General features: G+C 39.7%; 2 protein-coding genes across 2 annotated transcripts; both read left to right on the forward strand.

The window, feature by feature from the left end:
• The first annotated feature begins 6415 nt into the window (after positions 1-6415).
• On the forward strand, positions 6416-11507 carry psmd7 (proteasome 26S subunit, non-ATPase 7). The gene is made up of 8 exons (XM_084477753.1): positions 6416-6560; positions 6940-7031; positions 7236-7328; positions 7549-7646; positions 7857-7937; positions 8318-8409; positions 10248-10446; positions 10866-11507. Exons 1-8 carry the CDS (start codon positions 6487-6489, stop codon positions 11127-11129), a joined length of 993 nt encoding a protein of 330 aa, XP_084333879.1. The 5' UTR covers positions 6416-6486; the 3' UTR covers positions 11130-11507.
• A 662-nt stretch (positions 11508-12169) lies between these two features.
• Positions 12170-16658, forward strand: hprt1l (hypoxanthine phosphoribosyltransferase 1, like). The gene is made up of 9 exons (XM_084476940.1): positions 12170-12339; positions 12578-12684; positions 13090-13273; positions 13505-13570; positions 13680-13697; positions 13820-13902; positions 15211-15257; positions 15592-15668; positions 16261-16658. The coding sequence occupies exons 1-9, from the start codon at positions 12322-12324 to the stop codon at positions 16306-16308; spliced, it is 648 nt and encodes a 215-aa protein (XP_084333066.1). The 5' UTR covers positions 12170-12321; the 3' UTR covers positions 16309-16658.
• Positions 16659-17327: the final 669 nt, after the last annotated feature.

The following is a 17327-nucleotide window of genomic DNA, read 5'->3' on the forward strand; positions in this document are numbered from 1 at the left end:
TTATTTATTTTAATTGTAAAAAATAGCCGAAGAAATATATTTGAAAAATAAGCCTTGTGGCAGATGAGGGATGGTCATATCTGTCTTATACAGTTGGTTTGACATCATGAGGTCAAAAGGTCAAGGAGCATAATACGTTTATTTATTTATTTTAATTGTAAAAAATAGCCGAAGAAATATATTTGAAAAATAAGCCTTGTGGCAGATGAGGGATGGTCATATCTGTCTTATACAGTTGGTTTGACATCATGAGGTCAAAAGGTCAAGGAGCATAATACGTTTATTTATTTATTTTAATTGTAAAAAATAGCTGAAGAAATATATTTGAAAAATAAGCCTTGTGGCAGATGAGGGATGGTCATATCTGTCTTATACAGTTGGTTTGACATCATGAGGTCAAAAGGTCAAGGAGTATAATACGTTTATTTATTTATTTTAATTGTAAAATATATTTGAAAAATAAGCCTTGTGGCAGATGAGGGATGGTCATATCTGTGTTATACAGTTGGTTTGACATCATGAGGTCAAAAGGTCAAGGAGTATAATACGTTTATTTATTTATTTTAATTGTAAAAAATAGCCGAAGAAATATATTTGAAAAATAAGCCTTGTGGCAGATGAGGAATATTAATCTATATGTTGCACAGTTGGTTTGACATCGTTCACCCAAACGGTTGAAGCACATAATAGGTTTATATTTTGAATGTCAAATGAATGTTGAATGTTAAACTAACTTAATGCCGGTCTTGACTAGGCTAGTCTACATAAAAAAGACGTGTGCAACTAGCCTAGCTAAACACCGAATTGTGTTCTCATTAAACAACTTGCGATACGAGAGTCCTGGTTGCACAACGATAATAACAAATTAAGTGAACAAATGAATGATATAGTTGGTTGCATGGCTGAAACTTTGGAACAACTCTTTAACTGTATGTTATTTTGCTAAAGCCCACCACAACGTCCTTGAGATGCTAGTTTCAGTTTAGATGTATTTCATGAAACCTAACAAGGTTATTCAAAACCTGATAACTAATGCAATATCAAAAATCGAAGTAACTTACATTTCCATGAGTTTCAAACGTCACGAAGTCTTGAATTTAAGAGTCTTGCTTATAGAAGAGCACGTTGTGGATTGAAAACCCCATGTTATTTCCCATAGACATTTGACCGAGGGAACCGGGAGCCTCGGAGGCGGGACTTATTCTTCAGAGGTCTATGCCAAGTTCAGTTTAGCCTACTCACAAATGCATGTTTGATTATATTTGTGAGTCAAACCGTTGGTGTAACGTGTTTTTCTTTATTATTGTATAGTCATTACATTTGTTCATGGTAGTGATTCAGAAAATCATATAAACTGGATAGAGCACATTTATATTTTTTACAGTGTGGATTTAGCATCCATAGTAAAAACGATGTGTAAAGAATAACACAGGGTGTTATGCCTTTTTCATTCAATATCTGTAGATGAACAGTTTTGGGAATGGGACAAATCATCATCCAGATACATATGGGCAGGGAAAAAAACCTAGGGTAAGAAAAAAACTGCAGCTGCCGTCATAACCTCGCTCTTCAGTCATCATGACAAATGTGGGAGACACACCATGAACGGTTTAAGAACAGTAATTTATTTAACAAAAGGCAATCAATTTAACAAATCAGATTAGATTAGATTCAACTTTATTGTCACTAGCAGAGTACAAGTACAGAACCAATGAAATGCAGTTGACGTCTAACCAGAAGTGCAAAATAAGGTAAACATTGCAGGTAAGCAGGTAGTCATTTAAAAGTGCAGATAAGCAGGTAGTCATTTAAAAGTCCAGTGCTAGACAGTGCAGTAATAAGTGTAAGGCAGTTATACAGTGCGTAAGTAAACAGGTGAACATTGCAGAAAGTGAGATGCAACAGGTAAGCAGGTAACCATTTGAAAGTCCAGTGCTAGACGGGGGGTGGGGGTTTATTCAACAGTGATACGGCCTCTGGAAAGAAGCTATACTTGTGCCTGCTGGTGTGGGAGCGCAGGCTCCTGTATCGCTTGCCAGATGGGAGAAGGGTGAAAAGTCCATGGTTTGGGTGGGTGTCATCCCTGACAATGGATTTGGCTTTGTTTAAGCAGCGGTCATGGTATGTGTTGTGGATGGGGGAGTAGACAGCCAATAGTCCACAGAGTTCACTACTCTTTGTAGTGCCTTGTGGTCGGCAACGTTGCAGTTACCGTACCAAACAGAGATGCAATTTGTAAGTATGCTCTCAGTGGTACAGCGGTAGAAGTCAGATAGAATCCTAGGACAAAGCTGTGCTTTGTTAAGGGGCCATAGGAAGTGAAGACGCTGATGCACCTTCTTCACCAGACTGGAGGAGTTGAGGGACCAAGAAAGATTATCTGTGATATGGACCCCAAGGAACTTAAAGCTAGACACACGCTCCACCTCAGCACCACTGATATGGAGGGGGGTGTGTGCCCTGCTCCTGGTTCTCCTGAAGTCCACAATGATCTCCTTGGTCTTCTTGGTGTTGAGTTCCAGGTTATTGTTTCTACACCGCGTAGTTAGATGTTGAACCTCCTCCCTATATGCTGTTTCATCCTCATCTCTGATCAGGCCCACCACAGTGGTGACATCTGCAAACTTGATTATGGCATTGGAGCCATAAACAGCCATAATCATTAACAAGGTGTGGAGTGTGGATATCAGTGGAATCAGTAGTGTAAGGTGTGCATGAGGGATGATGTTGTAAGGTGCAACCCAGAGGTGGGTGGTGATGTAAAAGCCCACGACCATGTCGATGGAGTAGTGCTTGTTAGCCGCCACAATGAATCAAATCCCAAACCGGTTTAACAACCAGGAGATGGTGTGCATCAGATCCCAAGTTCGTGGAGTGTCTGCAATTGAAAGGAATCATGACAGGATAAATCTAGTGATATATACTTTGTCAACAAATTCCATGAGAAGAAAAAAAAAAATAGATGAGTGATACTACTAACAAGTAATAGTTCTGTAGCCAAAGCCTGGTGTGGCATAAACATGGACACAAAGCATTTTCATATATATTTATGAATAAAAATAAATGTTACTAAATAAATAAATGTTCACCCACCAACCCATGGCCCATTTATTGTGAAAGCCCTGCACAGAGCTGGCAGAATTGAGAGCAGAAGCCAGGGTGTGAGTTCTGAGTAGATGCCCTGCAGCCCCCCTTTTTTCCCCTTTCCTGCAGCCTGTCGCTAAATAAAAACAGTCCTTGTTAGAGGGCCTCCCTTTATTTTCTATGGATTATCACATTGAAGAAACCCTTGGTGTCTAGAAGTCCTCTGGTCAGTATTCTACCCATAGAGATACTCATTGTAAGGTTCTATTTTTGTGTCTCTTGGGTTTTATTACTTGTAATTGCAATGTTTACTTGTGTCAGTTTTAAACAGCTACAATTATTAGTTATTTAATTATTTATATCCATATTTATTTACTACTGCATGAGACCATCATTATTGCCTTATGGATGCCCATAGGAATAATTGAGTTTTCCAGTACTTGGTCAACACACTATGTAACAACTTCTATCAAAAGTTTTAAAACAAACATATGCATATGATTGCATATGACATTGTTAGGTAGCAATACCTGAAAATAAGTACTCATTACATTTCCATGCACAACTTTTCATACCTGGTATGCAGTTTTTGAATGTCACCCTGCACTCTCTAAACGTATCCAGAGTGTACATTTGGTAAAAATCTGCTCTGTATTCTGCTGAGAACTTGGTCCAGTTTGCAACATCTGTTGGAGACAATTTTGAGAAAAAGATGATTTCTCAAATTGATTTAACATGGAAAACATGCATTATATAACCATAACTGTATAGCTACAGCCATTTTTGTAATCTTACTGTCAAGCCACAGAAAATGCAATTTACTCCTGAAGTATTCCATTTCCACCACTGCTTTGAAGCAGGAACACACCAGGGACAGGGTCATTAAAGCTCCGTCTCCATCATGAAGGACCACCTCAGGCAAGATGGCAACTGAAACAAATAAAATTATTCTATTGAAAGACATCATCTCCAGTTAGTATTAAGCCAAACAGCATTAATATAAATACTGAATGAGCACTGAATGTATTCAATAAATATTGTATTCCCAAAAATAGAAACACATGCAAACAAACACAATCAAAAATTAATTATTAATAAATCAAATACCTGCTCAATAGCTGTGTTCAAATACCTGCTCCTGCTGTGTTATGGGCTCTATCCGTCTTTCCTATTCCTACGTAGAAATGTCATAGGGCTGACGTTAGCAAGATGCTTCTCATGAAGCATCTAACACATGAAAATCCTCAACATTTACTATAGAAACTAGGGGTTTGTTGGTACACACATTAACAATTTCAGATTGAAATTGCTGACCTGAGTGAAGTCAAAGGTCCAGTCCAGTGCCATGTATAGTGCGTACTGTAATCCATATTATAAACAACGGTTTACATTCTTTTCAAATGATAGAACACAGTTGATACAGAGTTGTTACTGTACATATAAACCATGTCAATGATCCTTTTCTCTTGGCACCTGCTTATGTTATTATGTTTGATGCCGAGGTGCACAATCCCATCACTTATTTATCACTTACTATTAGCATGAACACACCACAGTCCACGCTGCCTGCTTGTTCTGGAACATTCTGATAAAAAAGCCAGAAGTTATTGACAACTCAATTATATTTAAATACATTTAATACAATTACATTTCTTGATACTACATCAATGCATAGCACATTTCACAAGGCATAGGCTATAAAAGGCCAACATTTCCATCATCTTGTTTGAAACAAATGCCCAGGATCCTGACACTCTGTGTTGCAATGGTGCTATAAGACAAAAGGATAGCATGCTGAAATACACTATTAATGACCTCACATGATTGTGATGTGACGTGACCTTGCTTTGTGGGCAACATTTTAAACCGTTTAAGCTTGCTGTTCCATGCTTCATTTTGAATAGCACCTTGTCCATCAGCACAGACAATCAATTGCCTATTAATTGGCTTCCATTATTGGTTTAAGTAACAGACAGTGGAGCAGGTGTGCATAAAATGACTCCAGGCTGTGCTACCTTGATCGCCACAAATGTAAAAAAACACAAAAACACATCGCCACAAGGCTTTTTTGAACACAGCAGAAGCAACATTGAACGGTTGCTAACCGTTGCTAAACATTATGAATAATAATAATAATATAACACCATGCAAAACACAACAACGGAACATTAATTTCCAGGAACAAATAACGGTTCCTCATAAGACTGAAAACTGAACATGGATAAATAATGACAGTCTCCATAGACCGAGTCGGCAAGCAAGGAAACGTCACTTCCGGTCAGGGCCGTGGGGGAAAACAAACCGTTTTCCCCATACACACTCATGCAAAAAGGCGGTATTTTAAACCTTTGTCAAACGCTTGTCCGCTGTCATTTCTTGGTTTGAATCACTTGTATATGCTGTCAAAGGGCTATATATTAAAAAAATTATCATGATCGGGTCGATTGTTGTCCGTATATTTTTTTTAAAGTGGATCTTTCACAGTTGGTCTTCCCCCACAGCGTTGAGTCTAGGTGGGTGTTCCCTTGGTCGCCGGCTGTAGACACTCGGATAAGATAGATTAAGATAAAGGATAGGATATAGGATATAGGATAAGATAAAGCTCTTTGTCAGCACATACAAGTGACTGAAAGTAAGACATGACAGCAAGAGACAAACACTTGCCGCGTTTTTACGATATAGATCCGGCCGGCGACCAAGGGAACACCCACCTAGACTCAACGCTGTGAGGGAAGACCAACTGTGAAAGATCCACTTTTTAAAAAATATACGGACAACAATCGACCCGATCATGATAATTTTTTTAATATATAGCCCTTTGACAGCATATACAAGTGATTCAAACCAAGAAATGACAGCGGACAAGCGTTTGACAAAGGTTTAAAATACCGCCTTTTTGCATGAGTGTGTATGGGGAAAACGGTTTGTTTTCCCCCACGGCCCTGACCGGAAGTGACGTTTCCTTGCTTGCCGACTCGGTCTATAGCCAGCCACTAAGCTTGGAGCAGGAATCAAGAAGCCGAATCCTCTTAAGTTTAGGCTTCAGGACCTGTAAAATATACCGTAATAAACCTACAGTTTAGCTTCATAACAACAACTGCAATAAAACTTATTTCACTCCTCAGTACATGTGAATGAGGCTTTGACATTCAACACTCAGCGACATGATGGACTTCCAGGCTTCCTTCTTCTCAACCACAACCGAAAAATAGTATTGTGGGCGGGGCTGGACCTTTGTAGGCAGGGCTTGTCGTCCAGCCACGCCTTCCCGCAGGCCGCAGCCGTTAGCTTCTCTGGGAAACGGAAACTAGAGCGCGTCAGCGGAAGTGAGGTTCAGCCGTTGTAGCGGATAGCAGACTTCATTGTCAGTAGCAGTAGTGGACTGATTTCCGTGACTGCAAAATGCCGGACTTAGCGGTAGAAAATGTTGTTGTCCATCCCTTGGTCTTGCTCAGCGTGGTGGACCACTTCAACAGGTACGTCTGTGTCCATATACTGATTACCAACTTGTTTTTACGTTCGACTCTGCTCACGTTCATTCCGAGTTACATGCTAAGCTATGGCTAGCTATGCTGAGTCAGAACCGCATTGACATCGTACCGAAAATACAGAGACAGGCTAGCTAGCTAGCGAGCTACGTTTTTAGCCTTGACAAGTTGGACACAAACAGTGTATGGTTATCGTAACAACTACATAACTACATATAACAATAACAACAAGCGAATTGATCCCCAATAAATATAACATCCAAATTATGTTGTTCATTGTTCGTAATACTTGCAGTTATAGTTCATTCACAAGTGTTTCACAGTAGCTCTAAAACTCGTATTATCTGTGTCTTGCGTATGTTAACAGAATAGGGAAGGTTGGCAATCAGAAACGAGTGGTTGGAGTTCTGCTGGGATCCTGGCATAAGAAGATTCTTGATGTGTCAAACAGTTTTGCAGGTAAGTGTGATTATCATTGTGTGTCATTATATGTGCAGCACTATAATGCGCATTGCACAGTATTTTTGTTGTATGGCAAAATGTCGGTTGTACACCAAACTGACAGGGTGACAATACACACACGTATTCTAACATACAGACATGAACATATTCCGAACTTTATAACCTTAATGCTCTGGTCTTATCTGTGTTTGTTTTGGACAGTTCCATTTGACGAGGATGACAAAGATGATTCTGTCTGGTTCTTGGACCATGACTATTTGGAGAACATGTATGGCATGTTTAAAAAAGTGAATGGTAGGTCAATGTTTAAGTTTCGGAATTGTCTTGTATTTAGCTGGGCTCTTCTAATGTACTTTACGTTTGTTTATGTACTCTCAATTTCTTATATTTTACATATGTTTCTATGTATCTCTGTATGACTTTCTTTGCATTGTACAACTATCATGACTTCCCACTCTGGGCTATATTAATTACTACTTGTCTTTACTTAATGGTCTTCTGTCCCTTTTTACAGCCAGAGAGAGAATAGTTGGATGGTACCATACAGGGCCGAAACTCCATAAGAATGACATCGCCATTAATGAACTCATCAAGCAGTACTGCACAAACTCGGTGGGTTTATTGTTGTACATTATGTTTGTGTGTGTTTAGGGCTGTCATGGTTATGAACGTTTTCCCTCTTTTAATAAGTTCCTCAAGACTGCGACATGCAATATTTATCGTTTATTTCTATCCCCAGTCCTTAAAATACTTAATTTACCTGTATTTTATTAAACCCCTTTCTGTTGATGAATGCATAGCTCATATTCTTTCCTTGAATAGGTATTGGTGATCATCGATGTGAAGCCAAAAGACCTCGGCCTTCCTACAGAAGCCTACATCTCTGTGGAAGAGATCCATGATGTAGGTGACCCATCTAAAAATAGATCCCCTGCCGGCATTGACCTTACCTATATAGACATGACCAATTTCCATGATCTCTGGACTAATGTATTTGTTGCTTTTCAAATTTGAGATGGAACCATTTTTAACCCTGGTTAAAAATGTTAAAAAAAAAGTTATTTTTGTTGTTGTTGATATCAGTCTGGGAACTGCAGCAAACCCTGGACGTCCCGTTGTCAGTTTACGCTGCGTTGCCTGAGGGGACTTTAATTTGAATCATGGTCTAAGAATGTTAAGACATTAAAATTGTAATTCAGAATTAGATTATCCTGCCCATATCTATTTGCTGAGAAAATAAATCATTTTATACTATGTTTCATGTCGATGTGTCGCCTTTTCAGGACGGTACCCCAACATCCAAGACATTTGAGCACGTCACCAGCGAGATTGGAGCTGAGGAGGCAGAGGAAGTGGGTGTAGAGCACCTGCTCAGGTAAACCACCTTACATACTGTAAACACTGTTGCATGTCATGTTGCCAACTTCCACAATGCTGCTTTGTGCCACACTGTTCACACTTTGGTGTTTTTCTACTGCTAACTAAAGTATACCATGCTACACCAGGTACCTGCTAGAAACATTATTTAATGAGGATGCTCCATCCTCAATGTTCCAATCCCTCGTCCAAATAGGATGTGGTGTGCACTAGGGATGTCATGAGAACCGATACTTCGGTACCAAGTTGATACCAAAATTCTAAAAACGTGACTGTACTCGTTTTTCTTAGTACCGTAGGTACCCAGGATGCAATTCCTCTAAACGTCACGTGGGCAGCATATACACCTACACGGGAAGATGGCAACTGCAGCTGCGGCGAGTGCGACGGCTCTGCCTCGACTCGTCGATAAAAAGAATAGCAAGAGTCGTGTCTGGAAGTACTTTGCGTTTGGAACGCTGCACCGCGCAACTGTTTTAGACGAGACCCGTTTCAATGTTGCGCTTCTAAACAACGGCATCACTTGCTTGATGTTGTTTTGATTGAAGATCGGCAGGTGTGTGTGTGTGTGTGTGTGTGTGTGTGTGTGTGTGTGTGTGTGTGTGTGTGTGTGTGTGTGTGTGTGTGTGTGTGTGTGTGTGTGTGTGTGTGTGTGTGTGTGTGTGTGTGTGTTGCGAGCGTATGCAATTTCAAAGTAACAAACCAACTAAAAAAACCGGCCATCCAAAACTATTCGTTCAAAACCAAATAAACAAATCAAAAACAGCGTTGCTTATTCGCTTCAAATACTTTTTCTTTTCAAAACTTGGTAATTAATACGGCGCGGTACCAAGCGGTTGAAAACAATGTTGGCGTCTCCTGTGGCTGCCTTGCGCACCTGTGTTATATTACTTAATATTAGGTTGGAAGTTATGTTTTAAACCCCGCCATGCACGCAAGTGTAAATGCGAGCCGCATAGCTGCATGACTGCCTGCTTTCAGCGCGTATTTTAATTAATTTTTTTATTACTTGAACACTACATGCCACTGTTCTTTTTTTGTAATGTTAATAGTGGTTTATTTTTATTCATTACTTGAAGGCTACATGCCAGTGCCACTGTTTTTTGTAATGTTTAAATGTTTTTAATAAATTAGTGTATGTTGAAGTACATTTATTGTTTTGTTTTTGACCGTGGTATTGAATTAGGTATCGAGAATCGTGGAATTTCACTGGTATTGGTATCGACTACTAAATTTCTGGTATCGTGACATCCCGAGTGTGCACTGAGCTCACCGCTTAGCACAGTGAGGTACAGCAAGCGTACACATTGGCTTCTAGCGAGAAGGTTTCTGGAGTGGTTTAAGCTAGAAATTTTGAATTGTGTTCAACGGGTAAACTTCAACTTCAACTTCTTGGACCCGCAAAGGCTTGGCGCTGATAAATGAGCATTGATCATTTTGCGGCGCACCTGTTTTCATCAACTTATAGTTGCCACCATTGAATAGTTGTGGATGTATTGCTGTCAATAATTTCCAACTACAATGGTTGTAATTAATTGGGGCCTTTGATCATTTCAGTCTAGGCCTAAACACTGAATTAAACAAATCTTCTACAGCCATTTGAGATCTAATATAATGATCGTCTAGCGGCACCTGCTGGTCCGATAACCGAATTGCAGCAATAAAAGGTTTTGCATATAAATAGACATTGGTCAGAATTCACCACCACTTCTGAACATAGACATTTTTACACTGCGTGCCCTTTCTTTAGTGCCAACTACAACGTTGCTTCTGCCAACATATGCAATGGAGGAGGCAACACACTTTCTCATCCATGGGCTCTTGATCTATCCACAGAGATATCAAGGATACCACAGTGGGCACTCTGTCCCAGCGCATCACCAACCAGGTGCATGGCCTGAAGGGACTCAACTCCAAGCTCCTGGACATTCGGTCTTACCTGGAGAGAGTGGTGGCTGGAAAGCTGCCCATCAACCACCCGATCATCTACCATCTTCAAGACGTCTTCAACCTCCTTCCAGATGTCAATCTCCTGGTAAGATGCTGTTGGTGTTCACCATGACAGGTGTTCAAGGCTGGTGGTAAAATTGTTTTGCTATGTCAACATCCAAATAGTTGGATTCATCTTAATGAAATAAGCCTTATATTATTGCCTAAACTATCCACCTGTTTCAACACTGCTTGGGGTTTAGCTACAGTTATAGATATATCGAATTACCTGGATGGATTGACTCAGGGATGGGCATGTTTTATTCAGAGTTTTTGAGTTCAGGTCATTTTTAATAGAGGAAAAATCAAATATACATGGGGCAGGTTTAAATATTGGGAAAAATAAGTGTTAAATAATATTCAGAAACCCGTTTGATATTAATTTTTTTGTGGTCCATGGCTATTCCCAACCATCCAGCCTACAAGTACACTCAGTCATGCAGCGTCCTAATTTGTGTCCTGCAGGAGTTCACCAAGGCCTTCTACCTGAAGACCAACGACCAGATGCTGGTGGTCTACCTCGCGTCTCTCATCCGCTCTGTGGTGGCGCTGCACAACCTGATCAACAACAAGATCTCCAACCGTGACGCCGAGAGGAAGGAGGGCCAGGAGAAGGAGGAGGGCAAGAAGGAGAAGAAGGACGACAAGGAGAAGAAGGACGACAAAGAGAAGAAAGACGACAAGGAAAAGGGGGACACCACCAGTAAAGACGAGAAGAGGAAAAAATGATTTGTTTGTTGTTTTCTACGGCTGCATCTCAAATCATACGCTCTTCACGTGCACAGTGCTCTACTTTCCGCTTCCTGGGCTGTGTCTGCGTCTGTACATGTGGCTCTGGAAATAGAAGTAGCACTCTATATGAGGAACGGTGTCATTTGAGATTCTGCCTTGAGGTCACGAACTGCACTCACAGGACTGTTATTGTGCGGAAGAAGATGAGCTGAGAGGGTCTGGTGTCTTTTGCTATGGAATCATATCCATTCGGTTTTCATAGTTGGCCCTCGCTGATGTAAAGCACCTCTTTTTTTTGTTTTTGTAAGATGGCTTTTTTTTTTCTCTGTATCGCTGAATAAATCCAACCTATTAAAGTTTTGTTTCCAGTTACAATTGTTTTGGTCTTCTATGCATGTTTTTTTTCACTTGTATGTTTCACTTGTATTCTCCAAGTTAATGTTATTGATTGTGTGGGTCTAGGTCAATCCCTGCCTTGGTTTAAAAACTGATCAATATGTGGTTTGGGGGAACCGTTAATGTGCATCGATGCAGACTGTCGGCTACAATGGTGACTGTTCATGGAAGGCCATTTAAGTCAATATTAAATAATAAATAAATAAATGCCAATAAAAGTCCTACTTAATGAGGGTAAAATATATAAACTAAAATTACCCGGAAATTACTGTTTATTCAACTATTGAGTCATTTACATGTTTATGAACATTTTCATCTATGTATTTCAGGATTAATCATAACTATTTATTTATTCCATAGATATGTATTTATTTAATATTGACGCGCTTTACATACAGTATGAGGTCACGGTTGTCAAGAGGGCTAAATTAGAAACGGGACCCGTCCATTGCCAGATTCAAAAGAAAACGGCACAAGCAATAAGAACAAAAAAACATTGCGACAAATTCTTAGTTAAAATGCAGTGTATGCACGTGTATGTCTACACGTATAAACCGAGATGCGTATCTAATAAATGGTTACGGTATTGGCGTTTAAACAAGCGAAGGCGAGATGAGATTGCCCAGTAGGTAAAGGGGATTTTGACGTAAGGGTTAAATCTCTGCATAGAGAGCGCATCGTACGTACTACTCACATAACGACAGTCCGGAAGAGCGCGTCAAGTAAACAAACGCTCTTTTCCCTAGATTATGGCTGCTCGGATACCGCTGTGACTACAAGGGCGATCGGTAACATGGCTTCCTTTCTACAGGTAAGGATGACTCTGGACGTCAATTGGTCTTATGTTCGCTAACTATGCTCTAATTAAACGGCACTGCCTTATCGGAATCTTCTAACGTTGAAACAGGTCGATGGAACATCCACGCCGTTCGGTATTGCATAACGTGTAGTTGTTTTGCTTCCAATCTTAGTCGGTGTTTCTTGGGAGAGGGGCTCTCATTTGTGTTTTCTCAGCTCATACAGTTGAAGACCTCCAACTTGTCTTGCAGATTGCTGATGATGAAAAGGGCCACGAGCTGGAGCTTTTCTGTGTCCCCAAACATTATGAAACCGATTTGGAGAGGGTCATCATCCCCCATGGGCTAATAAAGGACAGGTGAAACCGATTAAGACCAATATATTCACCATTTATGAAACATCTTGTCTGATATGATTATGAAACACTCTAAAATGCTCGATGTATGTAATTAAATAATGTCATTTGAGGGGACTAGTTTATATGGCTGTCTTTTGTCAACACTTCACACTCACCATTGGGCTTACATATTGGCCAAGTCAAACATGACATTTGTTAAACAAATGTCTTGTCCATGTGCAGCATGGGAGTGGAGTTTGGCAAACAGCAAATTTGCAATAAAAAAAAAAACATGCTGCTTGGGCTGCTTTGCGGTACAGAATATGTACAATGCCACGTCATGGCAAGGGTTGTTCCCGGTTTATTACGTTTCAAATTAACTGCATGCCCACAAATCATGTTCTCCCTCTCTTCTTCCCCCTCCAGAACAGAGCGTCTGGCCCGGGACATCATCAGGGACATGGGGGGGCATCACATAGTGGCTCTATGCGTTCTCAAAGGGGGCTACAAGTTCTTTTCAGACCTGCTGGACTTCATCCAAGTGCTGAATCAGAACTGTGATAAATCAGTCCCACTGACGGTGGACTTCATTAGACTGAAAAGCTACTGTGTAAGCACACACTCCTTTTTATTTCTAAACACGACTTGGTGTGATGGGGAATGTGATGGGGAAACTTGGAGAAACGCAGTCATTTTATTGATTGTAAAGTACCTGATGACAATGTGATATAACTGCCTCTGTATATTTTGTTAAGTGAATGGATCATAATGATTAGGTTGAGGGATTCTATTTGATAATGAAGTCCTGCTTCCTGTACACTTCTGTGGTTCTCCTCTTCAGAATGATACATCTACCAACAGTGTCAAAGTGATAGGAGGGGATGAGCTGTCCAGCCTGACGGGCAAGGTGTCTAGACATGTCCTTAACAGTAGCAGATTTATAATCTACAAAAAACATCTACAATCCTATATTAATTGTCTCTCTGAATAACCCTCATCTCTTGCTGTTTCTACAGAATGTTTTGATAGTTGAGGTAAGACAATTTCTGAGCATTTCTATGCATTCTGCGAAACATGAATCCAAATCCAAAGAATATACACGGCATGAGTTTCTGTCATGCATTCTTCTGTCTGTCGTGTGCACATGTTCTTGAAGGACATCGTGGAAACTGGAAGGACGATGCAGACGCTGCTGTCCCTTCTAGACGAATGTAATCCTAAAATGGTTAAAGTTGTGAGGTGAGAGCCATTACATGCCGGGAAGTGGAAGCATAGATCACCAGTGTATCTGTTTCTGTAGATGGGGAAGGGTTGGAGGCTATGGAGCTCTTAGCTAATGGACTCCCTCCACTTAAGAGCTGTATTTAGAACTGCAACAAGAGGGAGCAGAGGGAGGGAGGTGCTTACCAGTTAATCTGTCATGCTATTAACTAAAGTGTGGAGGTGGAGACTATTTCCCTAACCCCCCAGAGGGATTGTTTGACATTGGACGACACTTAGGACTAACCCTAACCCTGAAACCCAGGTCTGGCTCGCCAGCTTAAGCCAATAGCAATAGGCCTGCCTAGCCTAGAAGAAGTCTCATGTCAAATGAGCTGGGACAGTTCTTAATTTCTCTCAACCTCTCAAATTCAGCCATATTAATCTTGGGTTTACCCCTCTATTTGTTGTTTGCTTTTATACATGCATCAAAGTGTTTTTCCCAGCATAAGGCGCTGGGCATGCAGTTAGCTCCGCCAAGGCAAAAGCACAACTAGTGCCAGGTAGTAGGGTATGCTAGCGTATGTCAATTTATAGAGTGGCTAAGTCATGCCCAGCTCATGTGCCATGCCTGTACTTTAGAAATGGATAATGTGGTGTGGGAGTCAACATAAAAGTTTGGATTTCAATCTGAATCTCCATTAAATGTTTCTAGCCCTAACAATAAACTCTTTACATAGAGCAAGCACTACAAGTCAAGTTAACAGAAGATTTAACTCTGGCTCAGATTCAAACTTTAAAAATACAATATATCAGGGATGAAATTGATTATATGGGATAAATTATGTATGTATGTATGTATGTATGTATGTATGTATGTATGTATGTATGTATGGTACATGCTGATAGCAACAAATATCATTTTTAATACATTACCAAATAGAGGAGAGTAATTGTAGCAACAGAACTTTAATATATTACCAGGCTGATTACTTACAAAGTCCCTACACTCAGCCATGAGCTGTTTCAATATACGTATCTTCTCTCACACGTATACTCACAAGTGCTGTCTGTCTAGTGAACAATATGAATACAAAGTTGAGTAGTACATTATAGTTTTATAGATTCTGCAAATTGTTTTGATCTAGTTTTGGACAGAACTGGAAGATCTATGGCACCAACAGCATTTTTTTTAACTGACATTAGCTTGAAGGATACAATACTTCAGAACAAGACAAAAGCATGTCGTAATTGTTTAGTTTCATTGAACCAAGTATTTACAAAGGTGTCTTTTTACCTAAATCTTTTCTTTCTTTATTTTTGTCTCTGCCTGCTCTACAAACAAAGCCTTCTAGTGAAGAGGACCCCAAGGAGTTGTGGGTACAGACCAGACTGTGAGTAACTCATTGATTTTGATCTCAAGTCTTCAAACAATATATTTTGGATCATCAGTTTACTCCTCATACAATTTTCCTGCATACAGCTCTCCGGACTATTCATCACATGTGTATGTCGTAATCCATTTTATTTAATGCGATATGGAAACGTACACAAGCTTGAGTGCCACATACCTAGGACATTAACTTAGTCCATGCAGTTATGTAATGCTTTTAGCGGGAAAGCCCATAATCTCTAAGATTGTCTTGCATGTAAAGTTGTCACATGACTCCTGAATGACATGCTTCTCTCAAATAATTGTTTGATCTGATGGAGCTGTGTGTTTTTCAGACACTGGCTTTGAGGTTCCCGATGAGTTTTTGGTGGGCTATGCGCTGGACTACAACGAATACTTCCGAGATCTCAATGTGAGTGTGCTGGAGAAAATGGGCGTTCAGTTATATAATGGAGGGGCAATATATAATTAGTATTCATGTTATACTAGTGTTCATAACCAAAACATGCTGCCTCTGTATTTCCATTTAATTTCCATTTAATTCAACACTAAAGCATATTTTATCCCTGAACATCGTAACACAATGCATATCTGGGATATAACTTCCACACTCGATAGCAAAAAACAACTGTATAATTGTTTGTGCGACATCACATAATTGACAACGTTGTTGTAACTGAAGTGCCTAAAATTCAACAAAAAATACTAAAACGTTGAAATTCTTATGCAAAGTTTCACGCTTGGCTATTTACCGACCAGAGCTATCATGACCAGAGACTTGTAGATACAAGTCACTATGTAAAAACAACACTTTCTTTGCTGTTTGTGATCAATTGGATCCACTAGAACTGGGCAGTCATAAGAATATGTGCAGTGTGAATTCACCGGGTCGTTTTATCTATTTTTAGTGGTAACATTGGCCTCAACACTCTGTAGCGTACGCTGTATTCTTAGATCGCTTCCACTTAATGATGTTTCCAATGTGTTTTCTTGTTGTGTCACAGCACATCTGCGTGCTGACGGAGGAAGCTAAGGAGAAGTACAAGGTCTGAGTAGAAAGTGGTTGGGCTTGGAATCACCAGTTACACCTCAGGACCCTCTGTTGACTCAATGAAGGATCTATCCAAAATGTTACTTTTTCTTTTTTTAATAGAAATACGATATGTACATTATAAATATCCTGTATCTTTTTTTGGTTTTGTTATTTATGTGAAGTCTGTCAGGATGTTTTTTTATTTATAGAGATTGTAAACAAAAATATTTATTTCTTGTATTTATGTTTCTGGATGTTGATACCTGTAACTATAAGCAACAGTTGAAATGCAAATGTGTTCCTGTTGAAATTTCAGATTTTACTCCCATAAGGCTGACACAGAATGTACTGTAAAATATTGTACTTATTTGATCAAGGACTGCTTGCAGAAATACAACTCTTAAATCCTAAGCACTGTCCATCATTTCAATATATGGGAGTTCTCTCACTGTGCGAGGGGGCAACTCCCGGGTTCAAGCTTGGGCAGATAAACGATTGTGGGTGGTTCCTCTAACTAATTGGATATGCAGACGTAGGTTTTTTTTTTAAACTGAAAATGCTGCAAATAATATAAGATATACTTTATTCATCCCTGCAGAGAAATTTAGGTGTTCCAGCAGCCAGTATATATACACACAACACAACACATGTATACATACATATCTCACCTATACAAAACATGAGCCACAATACATAGCCTAGGATAGAACAGTGTATAACAGTGGAATGGATGGTCCATGTGCATATAGCTGTTACTCATAGACAACAGTACAAAATGTGTGCAACTATACAGGTGCAAAAATACAGTTTGATATATATAAGCAGCTTAAGCAAATGTTTAAATGAATATTCTTCTGTCCTTACTAAAAGGGGAGTCATTATAAAGTGCAATTGCAGTAGGTAAAAAAGTATTCTTAAATCTGTCCTTTTTGCAGCTTAGCTGCCGCAGCCTCCCACTAAACACTCTTGTTTACTCACTAGATTGTGCAAGGGATGCGTGTTATTGTCCATAATACTCAACAATTTCTGTACCATCCT

The sequence above is a fragment of the Micromesistius poutassou genome, assembly GCF_964030765.1.
Source record: "Micromesistius poutassou genome assembly, chromosome: 13".
NCBI classification, from domain to species: Eukaryota; Metazoa; Chordata; class Actinopteri; order Gadiformes; family Gadidae; genus Micromesistius; species Micromesistius poutassou.

Bases quoted from the DNA above. Each gene is read 5' to 3' on its own strand.
- psmd7 (XM_084477753.1), top strand. From the start codon at position 6,487: ATGCCGGACTTAGCGGTAGAAAATGTTGTTGTCCATCCCTTGGTCTTG. The intron at 6,561-6,939 runs GTACGTCTGTGT...GTATGTTAACAG, and splicing joins GTGGTGGACCACTTCAACAG to AATAGGGAAGGTTGGCAATC. The intron at 8,410-10,247 runs GTAAACCACCTT...ATCTATCCACAG, and splicing joins GGTGTAGAGCACCTGCTCAG to AGATATCAAGGATACCACAG.
- hprt1l (XM_084476940.1), top strand. The intron at 12,685-13,089 runs GTGAAACCGATT...TTCCCCCTCCAG, and splicing joins CATGGGCTAATAAAGGACAG to AACAGAGCGTCTGGCCCGGG. The intron at 15,258-15,591 runs GTGAGTAACTCA...TGTGTTTTTCAG, and splicing joins TTGTGGGTACAGACCAGACT to ACACTGGCTTTGAGGTTCCC.